The sequence below is a fragment of the Filicampus tigris genome, chromosome 1, assembly GCF_054856515.1.
Source record: "Filicampus tigris isolate MCC_2025a chromosome 1, RoL_Ftig_1.0, whole genome shotgun sequence".
Lineage (NCBI taxonomy): Eukaryota > Metazoa > Chordata > Actinopteri > Syngnathiformes > Syngnathidae > Filicampus > Filicampus tigris.
The window spans coordinates 16,748,731-16,771,988 of NC_141217.1; the positions used below are offsets into that span (position 1 = coordinate 16,748,731).

The following is a 23,258-nucleotide window of genomic DNA, read 5'->3' on the forward strand; positions in this document are numbered from 1 at the left end:
GATTTCCACATTTATCGTTTCATTAGCTTTAACAAGGAGGAACTGCACCCCGTAATATATTACGGGAGTGTTGAAGCGAAAACTGCACCATTGAAGAGTTGCATGTACTGGTACCACCTTCAATGTTGTTGTCCTCTTTTATAATTCAAAACATGTTGCATGAATTCATAGGCTTTGGTTCTATTACCAGTTGCATTTATTTCTCCTCCAAAAGTATTGGAACGGGCCGGCAAGGTCAATCGTTTTTTAAGACGTGGGTTTCAAATCAAAGGATGAGTATGAGACAAAAGTTAAGAATTCCAGCGTGGGGGTCTGGATCGGGGGCGGACAACTACTTCTCAAGTGACCAAATTACATTACCCCAAAGTGGATAACATTTCATATTTGGTGGCGTAACCCTGACTTGCAAAAACTGCATCAAGACTGTGACCTGGTGAAGTCCTCTTCAAGAGGTGGAATGCATGCTCAATTGGGTTAAGGTCCAGTGATTGACTTGGCCAGTCTGAGACCAGGGGCGAAGCTATGGGTGGGCCTGGGTGTGCACAGGCCCACCCAGATTGAGAGACTGCCCACCCAGTGAGATTCATAAAAAAAAATACTTTTCATTTTTTTGTAAATTATTATGAAATTGTTTTTGAAATTGTGTTTTGTTGTGTTTTTTTATTGTATTGAATGATAAGAATGGCATAATTGTGGTTGTCTAAGGAAAATCTGAACTTCATATTATTCAGTTTGTCATTTTATTCGAATATACAATGTCGGGACGGGAGGATTGTGCTCGGTAAGGGAAATATTCAGGCCCACCCTGATTTTTCCATTCCCACCCATTAGCCACATTCTGGCTCCGTCCCTGTCTGAGACCTTCCACTTTCCCCCCTAATGAAGGCCTTTGTTGTGTTAGCAGTGTGCTCAGGGTTGCATTATCTTGTTGCATGATGAAGCTTCTCCAGATTCATTTGGTTGCATTTTTCTGTAAATTAATTCATTCATTATCCATACCGCTTATCCTCACAAGGGTCGCGGGACGTGCTGGAGCCTATCCCAGCTGTCATCGGGCAGTAGGCGGGGGACACCCTGAATTAGTTGCCAGCCAATCGCAGGGCACATAGAGACAAACATCCGCACTCACAATCACTCCTAGGGGCAATTTAGAGAGTCCAATCAACTTACCACGCATGTTTTTGGAATGTGGGAGGAAACTGGAGTACCCGGAGGAAACCCACGCAAGCACGGGGAGAGCATGCAAACTCCACACAGGGAGGCCGGAGCCGGGATCGAACCCACGACCTTCGAACTGTGAGGCGGACGTGCCAACCAGTCGACCGCCTTTTCTGTAAATTGCCAGACAAAATGGTTTTGTAGACTTCAGAATTAATTCTGCTGCGACCATTATGACTTACACAATTAGCCAAAACAATCAAACAAAACAAAAGGTGTTTTGTCCTGAGTTGTTTAACACACCTACACATGTAAATACCATGAAATAAAAGTTGGAATTCTGAATTTTTATCTCATATTCATTTTGATCTGGAACGCAAGTGTCTTCAGACAAAAACAAAGGGATTGGCCTTGCCGTTCCAATACTTTTGGAGGGGACTGTATGCGTGAGTGAAAATGGGACTACTTGAGAATGACGCTGTCTGCATGTACTGTCTGATGTGCTTTTCTGTTTCCCAGTTTCTATTCCGACAACAGCAATGTTTAGTGCGAACATAACACAAATCATTCCTGATTGATTTTAACTTTACTGAAGTAACATTTTAAGCGGAATAGACACATTAAGCCGGATGAGTGCGGTGTGAGGGATAATGTAATGTGTATTTTTGTTTTAAATATTTGTATTTCTGATGTGACTGTTTCCAATGTTTTAATGTATTTCTTAAAGCCCTTCAAGGACATTGGGAATTAGCATTATAAATGCTGTGACGCTGTAAAAATGTATTCTTCAATTGTCTACATCTTAACATCTTTAATGGAGTTTGAAAATGTGTCAGACCATGTAGCTCCCCCTCAGGTGCTTCACTTTATTTGCACCTTGGTGCCATTAGGCACTCTATGCAGTCATCAAACACTGTACAAACTAAATACAAATGAACACAATATCCATTCCAAGATCAGGACAAAATACAGGGAAACACAACTGTTTTACTGTATTGTTATGGATCACAAGCAGGGGGCATGCTAACAAATCCTTGAAGTTTTATGGGGCCAGAGCCTTAATGAATCTCAGTTCAAGATCACAGGCTCAGACATGGTTCATGTAAGGACCAAATTTGCTCTGCCTAATTTGTGCGAAATGTCATGGAGATATGGATGTTGGATGTTTTCCAATTGTCATAAGGGGGGGGGGGGCGCCAGATGCCATGTGTTTATAGAATAGTGATTCCCAACCAGTGTGCCATGAGAGGTCATCAGGTGTGCCGTGCGAAATTATCCAATGTCACTTATTATTTGGATGAAAAATTACTCATTTACAACATTTTTTTTCAAACTATGCAATGACGAATATGCAGAACAATTAAATGCTCTTCATATGGATGGCAAAAGTTAATCTTTGTATCCTTTGTTGTGAAATTTCTGTGATGTGGTGTGCTGTGACATTTTTTTCTGAAATATGTGCCTTGGTTCAATAAAGGTTAGTAAACACCCTTATAGAACAAGCAGAATGTAACTGCCGCTAAAACAGGGCAAATGAGGCCCAGTGCTGCTGCTTTGCCAATCCCAAATAGATGACAGATGGCTCCATCAATCTGACGTATACAGTAACAGAGAATATTAAAATGTCAACCATTTTGCGAGGAAGTAGAGCATGATGACTTGAGCACAACATAATTTGCAACGAGTGTTCAGCTGTCACAGAGGCCCTTGGCTTTTTGATGCCATACATCAGGGATAGGCAACTGGGGGCAGGCAACCACACTCTCTTGATTAATAAAAATAAATAAATTTTACAAAATTAAAAAGGAGGGATATTATAAACATGTTTTAAATTTTGGGGGGAGAGGAGGTGTTGTTTGTTTGTTTGTTTGTTTCTTTTTATTTTTACTTTGTTTTATTTTTTGGGGGGGGGGAGTAGAACCCCATTTTTCATGGTAAATGTATTTTGGAGGTTTTTCAGCTTTTTTTTGTAGAATTTTTAGGTGTTCCACCCCAAAAATCATTTTTTTCGCTAATGCATTTCAATCAGCATCAAATATATGCATATTTTTGCTATTCGCAAGATGGCGCGGTCCCTATGCCCAGCGAACAGCAGGGTTACACTCTTTAGTTTTAAATTGTAATATCACCATTCACCACTAGATGGCAGATATGGCTTAGTTGCACTTACATTGGGTCTTATACTGCTCTGTACTACAATGTGAGTAGGCCTAATATTTTTTTGCGAATTTGGAATGACATACAGGAAAAACATAGTACTCAATAATAATAACATTTTGAGAGCTGCTTTTTGTGGGGAAAATGCACATAATGAGTTCTTGCACTTAATGTTAAGTTTGCTCTTAAGCAGTTTTGTGGTGTCCTTGAATGGTAATTCTTATGCATGAGAGTCCTTTGCGCTGCAAAAAAAAAAAAATAATAATAATTAGAAAAAAAATCACAGTATGTGGTTATTTTGTAGTTTGCTTCAAACTGTCTTTTATTCAAGCATTGAGAAATGTATTATGAAAAATTAAATATTATAAAGTTTGTTGTCCTTGTTTACAATTGTCATACTTCTGGTTAAGAATTGCATGGTCCTATGTGGCCCCCTAGTAACACTGATGAAAAAATGTGGCCCCCTCCAGCATTTAAGATGCCCATCCCTGCCATGAATGTTGAGGGAGCCTATGATCGGGTAACACCAATCTCAACATGTCTCGTGCTATGAGAAATTAGGTAATGACATACTTTATTGTTCATTCTATTTCAAATGCAACCTGCAAGTCACCAATGTTCTGCTATAGTTAAGGGCCACAGCCGGGGGCAGACTTTATAAAGACTTTATAACAGTCCTTAAAACACATGTGTCAGGAGGCTGACCGATTGTGCTGGTCAACTTGCTCCATAGATGATGACACTATGACCTACAGTTATCAAACACAAGTGAGTGGTACTTTGCCTTGCATAACATGCTTTAAAACATACTGACAATCACACATGGTCAGTGTTTAAGAATTGTATTTAGACCACCTGTCATAGAGTAACCATCAAGCCTCATGAAGGGCTTTCATTTGGTATCTCTTTTCATTTCAGCGAGATTTTTCAACAGTAATGAAGAAATTCAAAACTTTGCTGTCCTGTGAATAACAAGTATGTCCAATTTTGGAACTTTTAAAAATGTTCACGTCAACGCGATGTCTGTACCGCGGAAAGTCCACGTAAAAATACGAAAAATGAAAAAAATCGACGTGTTTTTTCACAGGGGCGGCATGGTGTTAGACTGGTTAGCACGTCCGCCTCACAGTTCAGAGGTCGTGGGTTCGATCCCGGCTCCGGCCTCCCTGTGTGGAGTTGGTATGTTCTCCCCGTGCCTGCGTGGGTTTTCTCCGGGAACTCCGGTTTCCTCCTACATTCCAAAAACATGCTTGGTAAATTGATTGGACACTCCAAATTACCCCTAAGTGTGATTGTGAGTGCGAGTGGTTGTTTGTCTTTGTGTGCCCTGCGATTGGCTGGCAACCAATTCAGGGTGTCCCCTGCCTACTGCCCGAAGACAGCTGGGATAGGCTCCTGCACTCCCCGCAACCCTTGTGAGGATAAGCGGTATAGACAATGGATGGATAGATGGACTCCTCTGCCCTCTACGGGTGGACGACGTCAATCTTTCAACATGACGGATACGGTACTTTTGTGAATGTACTTTTTGTTAATGTTCTGTATTGAAAGTACACATTTTGGCACAGATTTTTTTTAAAGGGAATCTCGTGAAAAATTTAGAAATTAGCAAGTTACGACTTACTTTCAATGTCAATGCATTGTCTTTGGTGGGAACGTCGCCCCTACCAACATGGCCTCCACGTAGGCAGGCTGATTTGTCTGGCTACTCCAGCGCTAAGCGTATCTCGTCTTAGACTACACATCCCACAAAGCAAATCTTCCCCTACCCATAGTACACTTCGGTACCTCGTTTACATAAAAAGGTAATCTATCTCAAAGCAGAGTGCTGGCAATTGAAAGATAGAGAAATATTTTTATGTTCTTGTAATAGTAAAGTTAAGTCATATGTTATAATTACGTTCTGTTCGCATATACATTCATTTTACATTTTATTTTCGACTTCCGTTTACGTCATTGCTCGGATCTTTTCTCATTGGCTCTGCACGATGACTGAAGCATTTTCCCGCGCACTGATCGACGCAAAACAACACACTGACTTGATAGGTTTGTGGTGAATCCAGTCAATTCGATATCTTAATCGCAGATTAACGGTGGTACCGTGCACTAATATATTGCGAGATGCCGTCGGCGTCATCAACGTCATTAGATTATGACCCAGCGAGTCTACCGGATTTACTACCGCTTTACTACCGACGGCTGTTTCCTTTCTCACAGTACTATCGCTGGCTCAACTATGGAGGAGGTGAGCGCCAATGCAGCCTTTGTTGTTGTAGTTGGTGTTGTAGTTGTAGTTGTAGTTGTAGTTGTAGTACATGCCTGTTGATGTCATTATTATCATGTCCAGGCTACAGTTTATGATGGTTGAAATAGAGTGACACGAGTAGCCAATGTCTTTTTTTCTTTTTCATTTTCCACATCAGTGCAGAAAAACTATTTCCAGAACCGAGAATTCTCCTTCACCCTCAAAGATGACATCTACGTCCGCTACCAGTCTTTTACTACGCAGAACGAGCTGGAGAAGGAAATGCAGAAGATGAACCCTTACAAAATTGACATTGGAGCAGTCTACAGTCACCGAGTATGGCGGCACAATCCTGCAGGTCAGTGTGTCACACCATTTTAACGATTTTCTGTTGATACTTGTCCTCACAGCCCAGTCAACATAACACGGTGAAGTCCGGAACCTTCCAGGCTCTGGAAAAGGAGCTTGTGTTTGATATAGACATGACCGATTATGATGACGTCAGAAGCTGTTGCAGGTCATTCAAACATCCATGTATTTTACAACCTTTGGTTAGGGATTGACTCATACTGAGCGTCAATTCGATCTCAAACTTTGATTACAGTGCTGCAGACATTTGTTCCAAGTGCTGGACTCTGATGACCATCGCAATACGAATCCTAGACAGAGCTCTTCGAGGTATGGCACTGTTTGTTAAAATGCTTCTTCAATATCTGAAATTGTATTGACTTGGGTATAATAATTTTATTTGCAATTTTCTAGATGACTTTGGTTTTCAGCACCTCCTATGGGTTTATTCTGGCAGAAGAGGGGTTCATTGTTGGGTGTGTGATGAAGCTGCCAGGACCCTTTCGGTATCTGCTCGATCCGCAGTGGCAGAATACCTCAGTTTGGTCAAGGTAACAGCGTTGTAATACTTCCTAAACAGTGTTGGGGTAACACGTTATATTAATATATTATGTTTAGGCAGTAACTGAGTAATATAATGCATTAGACACTATTATTATTTTTTGCAAGGGTTACTCTTAAATCATTATTCAACAGTAAATCAACATTTACAGTGTCATCTAACCTAGTATTTCTTTCAATGACCAATTTCAGCTTCTTCACTAACACGCAGCTTGTTACTGAAATGCATTGCAAGAAGCTTTCGGAATCTTACTGAAATTTGCCACTCACTATCAAGTGGCAATGTTGTTGACTGCTGTTGAGTAGTGGGCAACATTTGACAACACTTGAATAGGAGTGGAGTGGAGTGGAGTGGAGTGTAGTGTAGGAATGACATATTTCTCTGTCACTCTGTTCTTTCCCTCATGCTTGTCTTTGGAACAAAACTAATAATTAACAGATAATGACATGGGAGACCCCATGCCTAGATAAAGACACACAGCAAACAACTGTACCTCATCAAAAAGGGCAACTACAGTGATTACACCTTGAAGTGAATTATTCTGGGACTTCACAAATTAGCAGTATGACATCACAAATGCGCTATGTCATGTTTTGACGACATGTAATATAATGGAGGAAGGAGAGAGATTTGCGTTTTCAGGATGGAAATCCAGTCATCATTTTTAGTCTGTCAGCTCAACAAAATATTAAGGTACGTTATTGGTACACTCTCAGTCTCAATGGGACTGCAATAAGGCATATTTTGAAATGTTGATTTGTCATGCTCTTTTATTACTGCTATTTTATGGCAGGATATATGCTCAGGTTCCCAAATACAGAATTATAAAACATGCCCCATCTGGGTGTTGTTAGACCTCATAACTCTACACCAGGGGTGTCCAAACTTTTTCCTCCAAGGGCTGCATACAGAATATATACAGATGCAAGGCCACTTTGGATTTTTTTTTTTTAACTTATTAACTAAACACAGTAAAGCCAATCAATCAGTCAAACAATTATATATTGTCTGAATAATGTAGTTATTTGGGGTAAACATCGCTTTTTGCCCTCTTTGGTTCATGTTCTCTCTCAGAAGTGTTTTTTGCCTGGCGTTTTGTAAACAACTGATTTAGTAACGTGGCGACTGTCGATACACTACGGTCATATTCTTTGGCGAGATCAAACAAACGCACCCCCCTTTCATACTTGTCTATTATCTCTTGCTTGTTTGTATGGACAAAAAAATGATTTTCTACTTTTTTTTTTCCTCGTTACTAATTCACGGAAAACTATCGGAACGCCTCATGGTCCGAGGGGCGAATGACGAGGACGCTGCATCTATCAATCTATTTACCTATCTATCCACACACATAGAGACATACGGAAGAGGTCTCCCTTAGCCAATGGGATGCCAGGAAGATGCTAGGCTAGCCAATGGCAGAGCAGCTATGAGTATGTTGCGTTCAGGAAACTCCGGAGCTGCGACTATCAGCCCATACTGCGAGTATCACCCCTTACTTTTACCTTTCGTATCCTGAAATTTCTTTCGTAACTAGAGGCAATATTTTCCTGTTGAGGCGTTTCGTAACTTGAAAATTTTGTTTGAAGAGACGTTCGTAAGTAGAGGTACCACTGTAACTGTAATATGTAGTATATTACATTTCAGAAGTAACTTGCCCAAGATGGTTCCTAAATAAATACAGTACCGCAAGGCAAGCTGAGACCTGTAGATTTCCTTGCATTCTAAAATCTGAGTAAATTTTTACATGTGGTTGGTCATTTCACAGGGTGGTGAGGAGACTGTGAAGAAAGTGGTGCTGACAGAGCCAATTCATCCCTTTATTAGGTATGGGTATGCTGTTTTGATATTTTCCTTGACCTCAACTAAATACCTGTTTGTCTGAGCCTCTATTTTGTACTTTCAACAGAGAATCTCTGACGGTAGTGGAGGGATACTTTTCCATGTATGCGCTGCAGCAACAGGACATACTGGGCCGCAAAGAATCTGTTGAACAAGTGCTAGCCCTTGTGCCTGAAGATATCCTTCTCACTGTGTGTGTCTAATCCGTACTTTTTTTTTTCCAATAGTTACATGTGAAAATGACTGACCCTTAACTCGGGTCTACATGTTCGAAAAGAGTTACAACAGGACTTCAAAAATGAGAGGAACCCAGAGAATAGGTGGCAACTCATCATGGAACAAGCCAGCAAGAAACAGGTTGGCGATTCGCTTTGTGTTAAATAATTGCACTTTCCTTGATAAGATGAATGATGTGCTTTTTCTTCCAAGGTGGCTGCCAAGAAGGGCCAGCACTTTGAAAAAGAAATCATGTTGCAGTATTGTTACCCACGACTCGATGTAAATGTCAGTAAAGGGGTGAACCATTTGCTGAAGAGCCCCTTCAGTGTTCATCCCAAAACAGGTAAATGAGAAGAAGTGTCCTTTCATGATGATGAGTTGTCTCAATGTGAATTTTATTTTATTTTATTTTTTTATTAGGGCGCATCTCTGTTCCCATGGACCTCACAGAGCTGGATACGTTTGATCCCTTCAGCGTACCCACAATCAGGTAAGCAACAATTTCATATCTCATTTTGTGCGCCCACTATTGATACAGTATTTTATAGTTTGGGTTTTTAAATGTCTTTGTAGTCTGATCTGTAATGAGTTCGATCGGGTCAAGGTGGATGAGGTGGAAGACGAAAATGTAGAGGTCAAGGAAATTGAGGAAGAAGCCGCAGAGAAGAGGAAGATCAGAGGTGACATAAGTCTGCTCCTTCTGTCACTCATTTCTCAAATCAATATTAATGTAGAATTAGAATTTTGATGCAGATTATTAGTAGGGGTGGGAACCTCAGGGTACCTCACGATACGATACGTTTTGCGATACAAGGTTCACGATAACGATTATTTCACGATATGACGGTACAGCAATTATCAATATATTGGTTAGGAAATCAATCCATGATAATATCCGATACTACTATTCAAAATAAAAACTGATGTTTTTTTCAATTAAAAAATAATTTTGTACCATCACTGAAACACAATATTAAATTCAAGTGCAATTTTTTTGTAAACAAATACATGTCTTCCTTACAGAGACACTTTATTATTGCAACAATTCTGTAAACAAAATGAGCGTTTTAAACATTCCCATTTTGCTCTATTTATCCATCCATCCATTATCGATACCGCTAATCCTCACAAGGGTCGCGGGGAGTGCTGGAGCCTATCCCAGAAGTCTTCGGGCAGTAGGCGGGGGACACCCTGAATTGTTTGCCAGCCAATCGCAGGGCACACAGAAAAAAACATCCGCTCTCACAATCACACCTAGGGGCAATTTAGAGTGTCCAATTAACCTACCATGCATGTTTTTGGAATGTGGGAGGAAACCGGAGTTCCCGGAGAAAACCCACGCAGGCACGGGGAGAACATGCAAACTCCACACAGGTTGTTCTATTTATATTATATTATATTATATTATATTTCAGTTTTTTTCTGTCAAGATGGGGTGCTGAGTGTACATTAATGAGAAATAAAATGAACTTTTTTGATTTTGGCAAATGGCTGCAATGACACAGAAACTGAAAAATTTCAAGGGGTCTGAATATTTTCCGTATCCACTGTAACTTCAAGAGGAATCAACCGAATATATATTTTTTTTCAAGAATATGTTCTATGCAAGTCCACTAGTTGAAACAAGGCATTTTGATAAATAGTGTGTTTGTGGAATAAGAGTTGATCCATCCGTTTTTAGCCACCTCTGGGGGCGGCCAATTTGTCACTTATGTCGACTGAAGATGACATCGAAGTTGCTCAGTGCTCAGATAACGAACAATCATAGCTCAGCTTCAGAAAACAGGTGAGCCGTGATTGGTCGTTATCTGAGCCCTGAGCAACTTCGATGTCATCTTCAGTCGATAGAAGTGACAAGATGGGTAAAAGTGGGTACATTTTTCTGCTTAACTTATATTCCACAAATGCAATATTAATCAGAATGCTGTATTTCAACTAGTGGGCCTGCGTAGAACATATTTTGGGAAAAAAAATGTTTGGGTTGACTTCTCCTTTAAGAATACTGTTACTTTTGTGAAAATGTTGATTAATTCATTTTTCTTATATTTCAAAGTTAAAACGCACATTTTGTTTTCTAAAAGACTGCTCTTGAAAATATGTGGAAGAACTAATTTTCCTTACCTGTATTTTCTGGCATCTAACAGTAATCTAAAAGTAACACGAACCGACGGCATGCTGATCTTTTCACAGATTACAAAAGAACCAGTCTGGCAAAATACATCAAGTATTTCGATACATTTTTGGATGGAGTCTCTCAGTCATGGAAAGGAGAACTTCTCAGAAAGAGTGGTATGTTTTGTTTGGTAAAATCAGGAATTGCTGATGTTTAATATTGTATTAAAGTCATTAACTTGTTGCTTTCATTTTCAGATCTTCAAAAGGAATTTTGAGCTGCCAATGTAAAACCTCTGATTAACGATGACTTAATTATTCAACCTTGATATCTTTAATTATATACTGTACATCCAACAACACATTCATAATTAAACCTTAAAAAATAATTTTGGCTTGACCATTATTAAGTATGTTGCTTGAGTTAGGTGCAAGTGATTATTTACCGACATTATGTACAGTGGATCTAAACTTGTTCATGACCTGTTTAAAAACCTGTATGTATAGATAACCTGTACAAAATGTAAACAAAAAAAATGTAAACATTTTTGAGAGGGGGAGTGAAATTAAACAACTGGAATAATGTGGGTGCACAAGTGACCACACCCTCTTCAAACTGGTGATGTAGCTGTTTTCAGAATAAACACATTCTAAACATTTTCTGCTATTTCCCCATTCTGTTTGTCTCCCCAGAATTTTAGAAATGGAGACTAGTAATGTTTGTTTGGCTCCACATGAAAATTTTAATTAGAAGGTTCATGCTCTTTTTAGAAAAACGTCTCCATTCCACATGTTGTATTGGAACTGCTTTGTAATTGTTATTAATTGGATAAAGGTCTTGACTATCCCAAATAAGTATTTGCCAACCATTATATGACTAAGTTTAAAAGGGTCATTGATTTCAGTTGCTCTTTTTCTGGAAACCATTCAGAGAAGAGTTCAACACCTCTTCAGGCTCTGCTCACAGTTTTGAACATTTTGGAAAGATTCAGTAAATTTAGGTTTCTTTACAAAGACTTCTCCTTGAAAAGTGGTTTTCTTTTTACTATTATTATTTTAGAATGTAGGCCTATATTAATTAAGATTTGTCTTTCATAATTCATTTGTTAATTTTCAACGCAACCCGGAAAAGGAAATTAGCTCTCCAAACCGGATATCCTTTTGCAACAGAGGTCAGAAGTTCTCTCGCAGCCATCTTGGATATAGCATCCTGAGTCGGTGAGTATCTCTCTTGTCAATCTAATGTCATCCAACCGTTTCCTAACGATTACAGTTACCATCAACGGTCTGAAACGTTAACTCGAAGTAGTGTTATTAGTTGGTAAGGCCGTTTGCCCATCTGGTCCCACTCTTCCCGTTATTATGTGCGCCTTTGTACTGCTACCGTTAACCGGCTCAAAATGGGGGAACATGTTGTCTCTGAAGTTTACGTGCAGCCCTCCAGGGCCGCATTAGTAATTAGATAAATGTTCTAGGCTTTCACGGGTTGACAACTAGTTGCTCATGGCCAACGGTTGTTTTCGAGTAAAAAGTAAAGATGGGTCTAGTCACCAGCATTCCAAATCCGTCTGAAATAAGTTGTTTATAGCCTAACGTAGCTAAGGGTGCTAACCTAGCTAAAGCATGGCTTGCTCTACCAGCCCGACAAGTATTTGCAACAGTGGGTGACTAGTAGAATATGCAAATTATTTTCTTAAATGAGAAGGTAATCAATTGTAATACGTATATATCGGTGTGTATTGCACGTGGTTTTGTCCATGAGGTAACCGTTGCGTCTTTTGTTAGAAACCATGCCAGGCGAAGCAACAGAAACAGTCCCAGTTACGGAGCAGGAGATGCAGCAACCACAAGTGGAGACTGGTTCGTATATTTTAATTTGCTTTAAGCAAGCATGTTCTCAAAAACTCTGTATTCAAAAACAGCACTCGGGGGGCCTGTTACTGTACTCGATGGTGCTTGTGAATGACCCTAAATTTGGGCACTTAATTTGAGGGGTTGATTTTGTGTAAGATGAGTGGTTTGTATTGGGTGTGCTTGTAACAGGTGATGGTCATTTTGACTGTCAGCTGTTAGATGCCTCACATTTGTTTCTGGCATGCCTCCAGAGAGTAACCCAGGACCCCCTTGTATTTATTCACATGCGTGTGGTGTTCTGCTTTGACAACTTTGTCAGCATGTTGTATTGTGTGCTTACTACGTTTTTTTCACACCTAAAGGAGACCTAATGATGCTTTCAATCTAGCAGCGTGTGGGGTTTTATCCACAAGATTTTGTTTCACCCCACCCTTTTCATATTTTACCTTAAGACCTGGGGAGAGAAATTGGAACAATTGGAAATTTCTGCAAGCCTGTGCAGGTTGTAGCTCAACCCGGCTTAAAATTACCAGAACATGATGAATTCAGCCTTCTTAGAGGTTTGTAAATCAATCTATTGAAAGGGTAACATTCCTCTTTACATCACAACCTTGTAAAATCGCAATCAACTGTGTACTTGCACAATTTATCCGCTGCCATTTTGATGCACTCCTGTAACAACCTTTGTACAACTTCACCCATGTAGTGAGCATTTTAGCATGAGACATAATACAGCTGGCTCATAGCTGTGCATTGTGAGCTTCGACCAGCTGTCTAGGAAGAAAACATGTTTTGATTATATTACCAGCACATTTTGGAGTGTTCAAACTCAAATGAAGACACTTAGAGAGGACACATTTTTGTTTCATTTGACTTCACCGAAACCTTTATCTGTTTTTGTACATGACCCCCAGAAGTGGGACTCTTCTAATAGTGGTGGTTATCACCTGTGTAGCGATCACTTCATATCAATTCAATTGTTTAATCAGTTAATCATGTAGATGTAACTTGATTGTATAGTTAATTTACTATTAAATGGCGTGAAAGTCGTGATCCTGGTGTCTCCAGCGCCAGGGAGGCTGTGAGCACCCCCGTGCATCCTGCTTCCTCATCTGACTCAGGTGTTTTATGGTTGTATTAAAAAGAAAAAAAATCCTTAGCGGCCGCCACAGGCCGCCTCCAATGCTCCCTGCCCAACAGCTAGCCCAGCCCTGGCTCCAAGGCTACTTGGTTGATCCTGCCATTATCATTATACGGGTCTCAAACAATAACCTTGCAAGTCTTGGAAGTACACACGCCCGGAACCTAACCTTCCAGGCCTTTGTATGATCGCACAGGCTCACCAGTGTAGTAAAGGAAAACTCTATCAGATGATTGTAGATATCTGGAGCATTCTCCCTATCTACCATGGCGATAGTTGTAAAAAAGCACTCCTGGCGCTTTACATCGTACTATAATATCCAACCTCTCCTGGATTGTTGACTGATAAACGCTAATTGTATAACTGCTCTCCATTGTAAATTCTTCACCTGCCACTGCTACTATATTGCCAGCATTCCCAAGTAAACAAATGCATGCAGGGATCAGTCACGTGACAGCTGGAGCTCTATTGGAAGGTCCTCAAAGGTTAAAAGTGTGTCAATGTATTGTATGTGAAATTTCTCAATTTTTTTTCTCATTTTACTTTATTTAGTATTTTTTAAATATTTAGCTTTGCTTAAGAATCATACAACCCATTCTTCATTATAGAAGAGATAGACGCATATGGTGTACAATCAAGATGCGCTTCTCAGCTGCTTCAGATTATATTTTTTAACCTAGGTTCATTCATGTCTTTTCTATTCAGCAGTTGTGCAAAGAATATCATAAACTGCAAATATTGAATTAGACTGACTCATTTTTAAAGCACCCCCTGACTGAGTTTTCTGTGTGGAATTTAAATAAACCCTGCATTTTGAATGGTGGTTTGCGTCAAGAAATGATCACTATTGTAATCCTAAAAATAAGATTGTGTCTTGGTTTGGTCATTTAACCTGCATGGGAAACAGTTCCAAGTTCCTGTTTGAACAGAAATTAAAGAATCTGTTTTTGTTCAGCAACACCTCCTGTCCCAGCTTCCACCCAGCAACCTCAGCCAGCTTCTGGCCCTCCAAAGCCCAAAAGCAAAGATGCTAAAAGTGCTCAGGTTTCTTCTGCCCCAAAGGCTGTTCCTGGCAGAAGGAAACGCTCTTCTATGTCTGCCTCATCCTCCTCTCCCACCTCACCAAAATCCACTCCCTCCTCAACACCCTTGTCGCCAGTTCCATCCCCCTTAGCTTACTCACCTTCCGCTAATCAGGGTACTCGTTTTGCTCCAAAAGTTGTGAAGGCCGGCAAACAAGATAAAGCCAAGAAAGGAGAGGCCTTTGTGCCTCAACCTGTCACCCAGGATGTCAAGGTCATCGAAGGAAATAAAAAATCAGTGGATACTAAGCAAATTGTTGATGTTAGGCCTGCCCCAACTGAGCCAAAAGACAAATCACCAGCTGCTGCAAAACCTGTTGCAACCCCAGCGGCCCCTAAAGTTAACCCAAAGTCTACTGTGGCAGCTTCAGATTCTCTTTCTTCTAGCCCTTCCAAATCTTCTAAAGTTACTTTGCTGACACCTACTGGTGTTCCTACTGATGATGATCTCCCGCCACTCATTCCACCTATAAAGCCAAGCAAAATCTTAAATCAAAGTAGTCCAATTGGTCATTTAGAAGTATCTAAAGTAGAATCCAAATCTAAGCATGTATCTCTAGAGGAATTCAAGACTGACTTAGAATCAAAGACTATACCTGCTGAGGAAACTGTTTCAGTTAAAGAACTTAAACCTTCAACTGCCACTGCTGAGATGAATATACCATCTCAAACTAAGGCCGACCCCAACTCTTTGGAGTCAGCCACTCAAGTCAAACCTGCTCCCGTGGAGGCAGAAAAGCCAGCCATTCAGGTTGCCAAGCCAGCCCATCAGGTCAAATCTGCTCCTGTGCAGCCTGTTCCTGTGAAGCTTACCAAACCTGCCCGTGTAGATGTTGCCAAGACAACCCCACAAGACAAGGATGTCAAACCTGTTCCGATTAGGGTTGCCAAGCCACCCTTTCAGGAAAAGCTTCCTCCTGTGTTAGCTGGCAAGCCAGCCACACAGTATCCTACGCCCATGCAGGCCCCACAAGAGAAGGTTACCAACCCTGTTCCCATGGAGGCCACCATGCCTGCCTTACATGACAAAATTGTCCCTGTTGAGGCTGCCAAGCCAGCCTCTAAGGACAAATCCACTGCTATGCAGGCAGTCAAGTCAGCCCCACAAGAGAAGGCTGTCAAGCCTCCTTCCGTGGAGGCCATTAAGCCTGCCACTCAGGACAAGTCCACTACCACAAAGGCTGCCAAGCCATCCCCACAAGACAAGACTCCCAAGACTGCTCCCGTGGAGCCCACCAAGAAAGCCGTGCAAGACAAACATGTCCCCGTACAGGCTGCCAAGCCAGCCCCTCAGGACAAGTCCACTCCCGTGCAGGCTGCCAAGCCAGCCACACAAGACAAGGCTACCAAGCCTGCTCCTGTGGAGTCCACCAAGCCAGCTCCTCAAGACCAGTCCACTATGGTGCAGGCTGCCAAGCCTGCTCCTGTGGACGCCACCAAGCCAGCTATGCAGGACAAACATCTCGCCGTAGAGGCTGCCAAGCCATCCCCTCAGAACAAGTCCACCCCTATGCAAGCTGCAAAGCCAGGCAAGGCTGTCAAGCCTACTCCTGAGGAGGCTGCCAAGCCAGCCCCACAAGACAAGGCTGTCAAGTCTAGTCCTGTGGAGGCCACCAAGCCAGCCCCTCAGGACAAGTCCACTCCTATGCAGGCTGCCCAGCCAGCCCCACAAGGCAAGGCTGTCAAGCCTACCCCTGTGGAGGCTGCCAAGCCAGCCCCACAAGGTAAGACTGTTAAGCCTACTCCTGTGGAGGCCACCAAGCCCACCCCACAGGACAAGTCCACTCCCGTGCAGGCTGTCAAGCCAGCTCCACAAGATAAGGCTGACAAGCCTACTCCTGTGGCGGCCACCAAGCCAGCCCCTCAGGACAAGTCCACTCCTATGCAGGCTGCCAAGCCAGCCCCACAAGGCAAGGCTGTCAAGCCTACCCCTGTGGAGGCTGCCAAGCCAGCCCCACAAGGCAAGGCTGTCAAGCCTACCCCTGTGGAGGCTGCCAAGCCAGCCCCAGAAGGCAAGACTGTTAAGCCTACCCCTGTGGAGGCTGCCAAGCCGGCCCCACAAGGCAAGACTGTTAAGCCTACTCCTGTGGAGGCCACCAAGCCCACCCCACAGGACAAGTCCACTCCCGTGCAGGCTGTCAAGCCAGCTCCACAAGATAAGGCTGACAAGCCTACTCCTGTGGCGGCCACCAAGCCAGCCCCTCAGGACAAGCCCACTCCCGTGCAGGCTGCCAAGCCAGCTCCACAAGATAAGGCTGCCAAGCCAGCTCCACAAGATAAGGCTGCCAAGCCAGCTCCACAAGATAAGGTTGCCAAGCCAGCCCCACAAGATAAGGCTGCCAAGCCAGCTCCACAAGATAAGGCTGCCAAGCCAGCTCCACAAGATAAGGCTGCCAAGCCAGCTCCACAAGATAAGGCTGCCAAGCCAGCTCCACAAGATAAGGCTGCCAAGCCAGCTCCACAAGATAAGGCTGCCAAGCCAGCTCCACAAGATAAGGCTGCCAAGCCAGCTCCACAAGATAAGGCTGCCAAGCCAGCTCCACAAGATAAGGCTGCCAAGCCAGCTCCACAAGATAAGGCTGCCAAGCCAGCTCCACAAGATAAGGCTGCCAAGCCAGCTCCACAAGATAAGGCTGCCAAGCCAGCTCCGCAAGATAAGGCTGCCAAGCCAGCTCCGCAAGATAAGGCTGCCAAGCCTACTCCTGTGGCGGCCACCAAGCCAGACCCTCAGGACAAATCCATGCCTGTGCAGGCTGCCAAGCCAGCTCCACAAGATAAGGCTGACAAGCCTACTCCTGTGGCGGCCACCAAGCCAGCCCCTCAGGACAAGTCCACTCCTGTGCAGGCTGCCAAGCCAGCCCCACAAGACAAGGCTGCCAAGCCAGCTCCAGTGGAGGCTACCAAGCCAGCCCCTCAGGACAAGTCCACTCCTGTGCAGGCTGCCAAGCCAACCCCACAAAACAAGGCTGCCAAGCCTCCTCCTGTGGAGGCTGCCAATCCAGCCCCTCAGGTCAAGTCTACTACTATGAAGGCCGCAAAGCCAAACTTGCAGGACAAGCCTGCTGTGGTGGATGCAGCCCAGCCAGAGAAACTTGCACAGAAGGCTGAACTCGCGTCTGTTGCAGAAACTAAACCAGTGGTTGAGACCAAAATGGTTGCTGATTCTTCAGTCCCTGAACCATCTTCGCGCAAACTGACATTTGCTGAAGCCCTTGCAAAGCCTACCCCTGTCCAACCTGATGTTGAGTTATTAAATTCTGTCGCGTCGCTCGAAACTGCCCCCACATCTGATAAAATCCCAGCCCAGGTGGAGACTGTGATCAAGAATGATGCGGGTATTTTTCTTTTTCTTCTTTCTTTCTTGTTGCTGTATGTCCTACTGTCACTAGGGGTGTAACGGTACACGTGGGTGTATTAATACGTTTCGGTATGGTATGTTCGGTTCGGTCCACTTGCGCACGGGCGCTATTGACTGCATGCGGGAGAGGAGAGTGGCGGCACAAAACTGAGAGCCAGAAAAGAGCCAGAGCTCGGAGGTCCTCCCCGTCCACTGCTGTCTCCTGTTTGGGAACATTCTGGCTGTCCTGTTAAAATCGCTGATGGGGAAAGGTACGTGGTTAAGTCCGAAGGTTGTGTGCCGACATTGCTACATGAGATGGGCGGGAGGTAGCACGTCTAACATTCACGACATCATCCAAATGTGAATGTTTTTTAGACGAGGGAGCAAAAACGTCAAACTTAAATAGTGACATTTATCATATTGTAGCTTCTTCTAGGAACACCCCATCAGACGTAATTCATCACGTTTTTATTAATCCAAGTACAACTGCTCACGCTCTTCTTTCTCCGCTGCGCCATTCGCTTGCTGTACGATGCATTCATGAACCTCGGAAACATCACAACTCGGCAACACACAAATCCGACCACAACACAGATAACCCAATTCGTTACAACATGCTGTTGAACATTCAAAGATTTCAATGCCTAAAAAGTGTGCACAATTTCATAAAGACTTTTTAAAGTTACTGTATTTTTTTGATTATAAAAATAGTTGTAATCTATTTGGCAATAATTGTAACTTATTGTATATTATTTTCATCACAAAAAGTGTAAATGTGTACTGTAATGACAATTTGGCTTTAACTTGAATACTTAAATGTGTCATAGGCTGTTGCTGCTGAGTGTTTAAAGATTTCAGTTAATAATTTACAAAATGAAGAGATCTTTATTATTTGTGTATTTTTTATTCTGATGTAATTTCCTGCAATACCACCCGAATGGTTCGCTTATTTATTTTTTCGAAAAAAAAGTACAGTTTACCTGTCATCTTTTTAAAAAAAACATATTTAAAAAAAATTTTTTTTTTTGTCCCGAAAATATACCGAACCGAAGTTTCCAAAAAAACGACCCAAAACATGATTTGACGTACCGTTACACCCCTAACTGTCACTGAATGGGTAGTTTCCCATATCCTGAAGCACCAGCATATTGTTTAGATCACAGGTTCCTCTTGAAACTTACAATATCTCAATGTGATGTAAATGAATGGTTTTACAGTAACAACTTTTATCAATCTTACAGATTTTTTTTTCTTTGTTTTGCTTAATTTAGTCTGTGCCTTTGTAACAGTTTTTAAATGTATGTAATTTTTGGGGAGTGGGTGCAAGTTGCAAAATCTTGAGTTTGAGAACCAAAAATGTAAACTCTTGTCATAGTGTCAGGATTACAGTGTTCCCTTTCTACTTAGGGCTTTATTGCGGCTCCTCCATATCGCCGGGTTTTCATTTGTGACCATAGCTTCATATATTGCAGCTTTACCTTGCTATTTTGTAGGGTTTTCCTGCTATTATAAGTCAGACCAGTCAAAAATGTCTTGTTTTCTCTGGGGTGAAATCTGTTTTACAAAAGAGACTACGAGACTAAGATGAGTAGAGCTTGTGGCCCTCAAAATCCCCATTTTCATCGCGGGTGCGTTCAGAAATACGCTCTAAGCGCACGGCTTCACTCAGACAGTTTGGAAACCCAGAACATTGTTCAAATGTGCCATTTCAGTTTTTCAAAGTGCACCAAAAAAACGGTGTAGCAGGAGCTCAGTGCGTCAGGCAGTACAAGGAAAGTAAACAGTTGAAGCCCTAACTGCTGACTGCGTTCAGAAAATGTAGGCCAACGTACCCCAGTTCACAAGGACAATGAAACGCCCGCTGCTGATCTACATAGTACGCACTTTATTTTTACATTTCTGATTGAAGCAGTAAATACTCAGGCCTGCGTGAAAGCCACGTCTAAGTTCTCAAATTGTTTTGGAAATATGTGTCTATCTGCTACAGGGGCTGAGATGTCAATTATTTTGTAGGTGTTGAATTTCCGGGAAAACTTGTGAGTTTAGAGGGTGATTCTAAAGTTGCCCTGCAGTTTTTGAGAGAAATTTCACCAGGCGCTTTAGGCCTTAATGTTAACCAGAGTCCTGTGTCGCATTGTACTCAAAGGTACAAACAATCCTGCCTTTTGATGCAGTAAATCCTTGTTGTAAATCCATGACTACCGTTCTGCTATCAAATGGAAGATGAAGAACTCTGCCGGAAGTACAAGGATTTATAGCGTCAGTATTCTTTATTTAGCATTTTAAAACTAACATTTATTTAGTGTAATGTTTCACAAGTGCGTAGATGGGTGTGAACCGTGTGTGTGTGTGGGGGGGGGGGTCTAGATGGCTTAAAAAAGGCATGAATCAACCCCACCCCAAAAAAGTCGATTTATCGGTTCATGGGATCATGGAACGTATAACATGCAAACAGTAAGGGAACATTGTAATGCAGATGTCTCTTGTTTATTTCGTGGAATAACTTTGTTTTGGTCAAAATTATAGGTTCTGGGACAGAATCAGAGAGTGACGACTCGGTACCTGAACTGGAGGAACAGGACTCTGCACAGACACAGACACAGCAAGCACAGGTAAGGTTGGAGCCTCTTTGCTGTATTTGTAAAAGATGAAGGCTTTTGACTCTTGGATGATGATTTACACAGTGACTTTCGTTCTTCTGAGCCTGCTGAAGCCAGCCTTTCTGTCCTGATAAGAGTTGTTTGTGTTTTTTTGTATCCAAGTTGCTTAATTTCTGACTTCACATTAATATGGATGAACACTTTGCTTCCTGTAGGTTGCAGCTGCTGCTGAACTAGATGAGGAACCCGTCAGCAAAGCCAAACAAAGCCGCAGTGAAAAGAAGGCGCGAAAGGTCATCTTAAAGTTTCCTTTGCTATTCCAAGACACGAATGGTAGTGTTGTAGTTCTCAAGATCGGTCTTGAGAAAACTTTTTAAGTGTGTTTTGTCCGTTTTTTTTGGGGGGGGGGGTGATTTTTGTTCTTGTCTCTGTTTCAATGCGCTCTCGTCTCAGTAATGTCTTCTTGGTTTCTGTTGGTGTGGTCTTGACTACAACACTAACAAATGGAATGGTTTTTTTTCTTTTCTCCTAGGCAATGTCAAAACTTGGTCTCAGGCAGGTAACAGGTGTCACCAGAGTCACAATTCGCAAGTCCAAGAACATCTTGTTTGTCATAACAAAACCAGATGTCTACAAGAGCCCCGCATCAGACACATACATTGTGTTTGGTGAAGCTAAGGTATGTAGTGGTGTAATTGCACTTTTTGAGTGGGGATCATCCTGGTCTCTGGTATCAGTAAGCAAACTGTTTTCACTGACTTGTCATGATCCAACCCGCCTTATCTAACCCAGATTGAAGATCTCTCTCAGCAAGCGCAGCTGGCTGCTGCAGAAAAATTCAAGGTGCAAGGAGAAGCTGTATCAAACATCCAGGAAAATACACAGACGCCAACAGTACAGGAGGAGAGCGAAGAGGAAGAGGTTAGTATGAATTTAGCCACATTCCCATAACCCCTATTTTCTCCCCCTCTAAACATTTCATTCATCCTGCTGTTATAGGTTGATGAGACTGGAGTTGAGGTTAAGGATATTGAACTCGTCATGTCCCAAGCAAACGTATCACGGGCAAAGGCTGTACGTGCCCTCAAGAACAACAACAACGACATCGTCAATGCTATTATGGTAAGTTCTCTGGACCTTCTCTGAAGTTCTTTAACTTGAGGATGCCATGTTAAATGGGTTGCTCAAACAACTCTGCAGTGATGATTGAGACAGTGACTTTCGTTCTTCTGAGTTAAACTGAAGCCAATATTTCTGTCCTGAGAAGAGACGCTCTTGAGTTGTTGAGTGAGGAAACAAATATTTATTGTTGCTGACAAATCTTTTCATTGCAGGAGTTGACGATGTAAAATGGACCCTGGCAAGAAGTGTTTGAAGGTTGCTGATTCGCTCATTTATAGAATTTATACCCAAGATGGAAATTAAAATGTGACTTAACAATATGAAAATGTTGTTTGTACTTCTTTTCAGAAAAAGATTTCTTCACTGTCATTTCCAGACAAAAAAAAGAGAGCGAAAGATAAACTGTGTACAGGGCAGAGCAATTAGTTTGCAAAGAGAATGCTTGCCGAGATGCAAGCCAACATGCCCGCTTCAGCTTTGTTCCATATATTATTTTTTATGTACTGTATTGAGGAAAAAAACATTGCCGTGTATCAGCACAACGCTACGTGTGTAAACATGGTGTTCTACTGAGACAATACTCATTTTAAACAAAATTAGAGACGGTCATTAAAATGACATTTTCAGGATATTTTTTTTTTCCACCAAGTCTCCCTTAGCCAATGAAAACTGTTCTTACACATCCAGTACACAATCAAAGTTCTAACATTGATTTTGTGCACCAACTCCTATGCAGTGTTGAGGGTAATGCGTAACAAAATGTAACACAGTCAGTAATATATACATTTAGGCAGTAACAAAGTAATACTAGTTAGTATTATTACAATTACTGAGGCCAGTAACATGTTACAATTGCTGGACCACGAAACAAATGTAACCACCTATTTTAAACAGGAATATAGTCTTTCATTTCACTATGATTCGCCATGTGTTACATCAATCACAACCATATTCTCATCAGTCCAAGGAATAAAAACAGGATGTTGACAGGATTCTATTTTACTTGTATACGTTTTATTTGTTTAAACACTATATTTGTCAAGATTCACGGCTGAGAAGTGATTGTGTGACCAATCACTGTCATGTTTGTTTTAATGAAATAAAATGCAAAACATATATACAAACAGAAACAAACCTAAGTAAGAAGGAATTAATAAATTGTGAAGAAATAAGTCATTGTGCTTTTCAGATATGATTTTAATGAATTTAGTGCCATCAATTGCATTATGTAAATTTAGTGGTTATTGTGATGAGCTGTTAGCGATCGAAATGCAAATCAGTCTGCAGCTGAGCCGAAGACGTCCAGTGGCCGATGACGTCTCACTAAGGCAGCAGCTCACCTGTTTCTGAAGCTGAGCCGTGAGCAACTGTGATGTTATTTTCAGGTGACAGAAGTGACAAAATGGCCGCCTCCTGAAATGGCTACAAATGGGTGGATTTTGCTGCTTAACTGATATTCCACAAATGCAATATTAA

At 42.0% G+C, this 23,258-nt stretch overlaps 2 protein-coding genes and 2 non-coding genes across 4 annotated transcripts; all 4 read left to right on the forward strand.

The window, feature by feature from the left end:
* The first annotated feature begins 5,159 nt into the window (after positions 1-5,159).
* On the forward strand, positions 5,160-11,302 carry prim1 (DNA primase subunit 1). Its single transcript, XM_086043223.1, has 13 exons — positions 5,160-5,560; positions 5,739-5,896; positions 5,971-6,077; positions 6,165-6,238; positions 6,323-6,459; positions 8,239-8,297; positions 8,380-8,489; positions 8,578-8,669; positions 8,742-8,874; positions 8,952-9,021; positions 9,105-9,211; positions 10,722-10,820; positions 10,902-11,302. Exons 1-13 carry the CDS (start codon positions 5,437-5,439, stop codon positions 10,919-10,921), a joined length of 1,290 nt encoding a protein of 429 aa, XP_085899349.1. The 5' UTR covers positions 5,160-5,436; the 3' UTR covers positions 10,922-11,302.
* A 414-nt stretch (positions 11,303-11,716) lies between these two features.
* naca (nascent polypeptide associated complex subunit alpha) lies at positions 11,717-22,108 on the forward strand. Its single transcript, XM_086017777.1, has 9 exons — positions 11,717-11,861; positions 12,429-12,503; positions 14,594-18,055; positions 20,587-20,672; positions 20,876-20,953; positions 21,193-21,339; positions 21,453-21,581; positions 21,660-21,782; positions 21,995-22,108. The coding sequence occupies exons 2-9, from the start codon at positions 12,434-12,436 to the stop codon at positions 22,007-22,009; spliced, it is 4,110 nt and encodes a 1,369-aa protein (XP_085873903.1). The 5' UTR covers positions 11,717-11,861; positions 12,429-12,433; the 3' UTR covers positions 22,010-22,108.
* On the forward strand, positions 20,723-20,796 carry LOC147153021 (small nucleolar RNA SNORD59). Its single transcript, XR_015089710.1, has one exon. It is a non-coding gene; the product is annotated as a small nucleolar RNA SNORD59 (small nucleolar RNA).
* Positions 21,854-21,928, forward strand: LOC147153022 (small nucleolar RNA SNORD59). The gene has a single exon (XR_015089711.1). It is a non-coding gene; the product is annotated as a small nucleolar RNA SNORD59 (small nucleolar RNA).
* Positions 22,109-23,258: the final 1,150 nt, after the last annotated feature.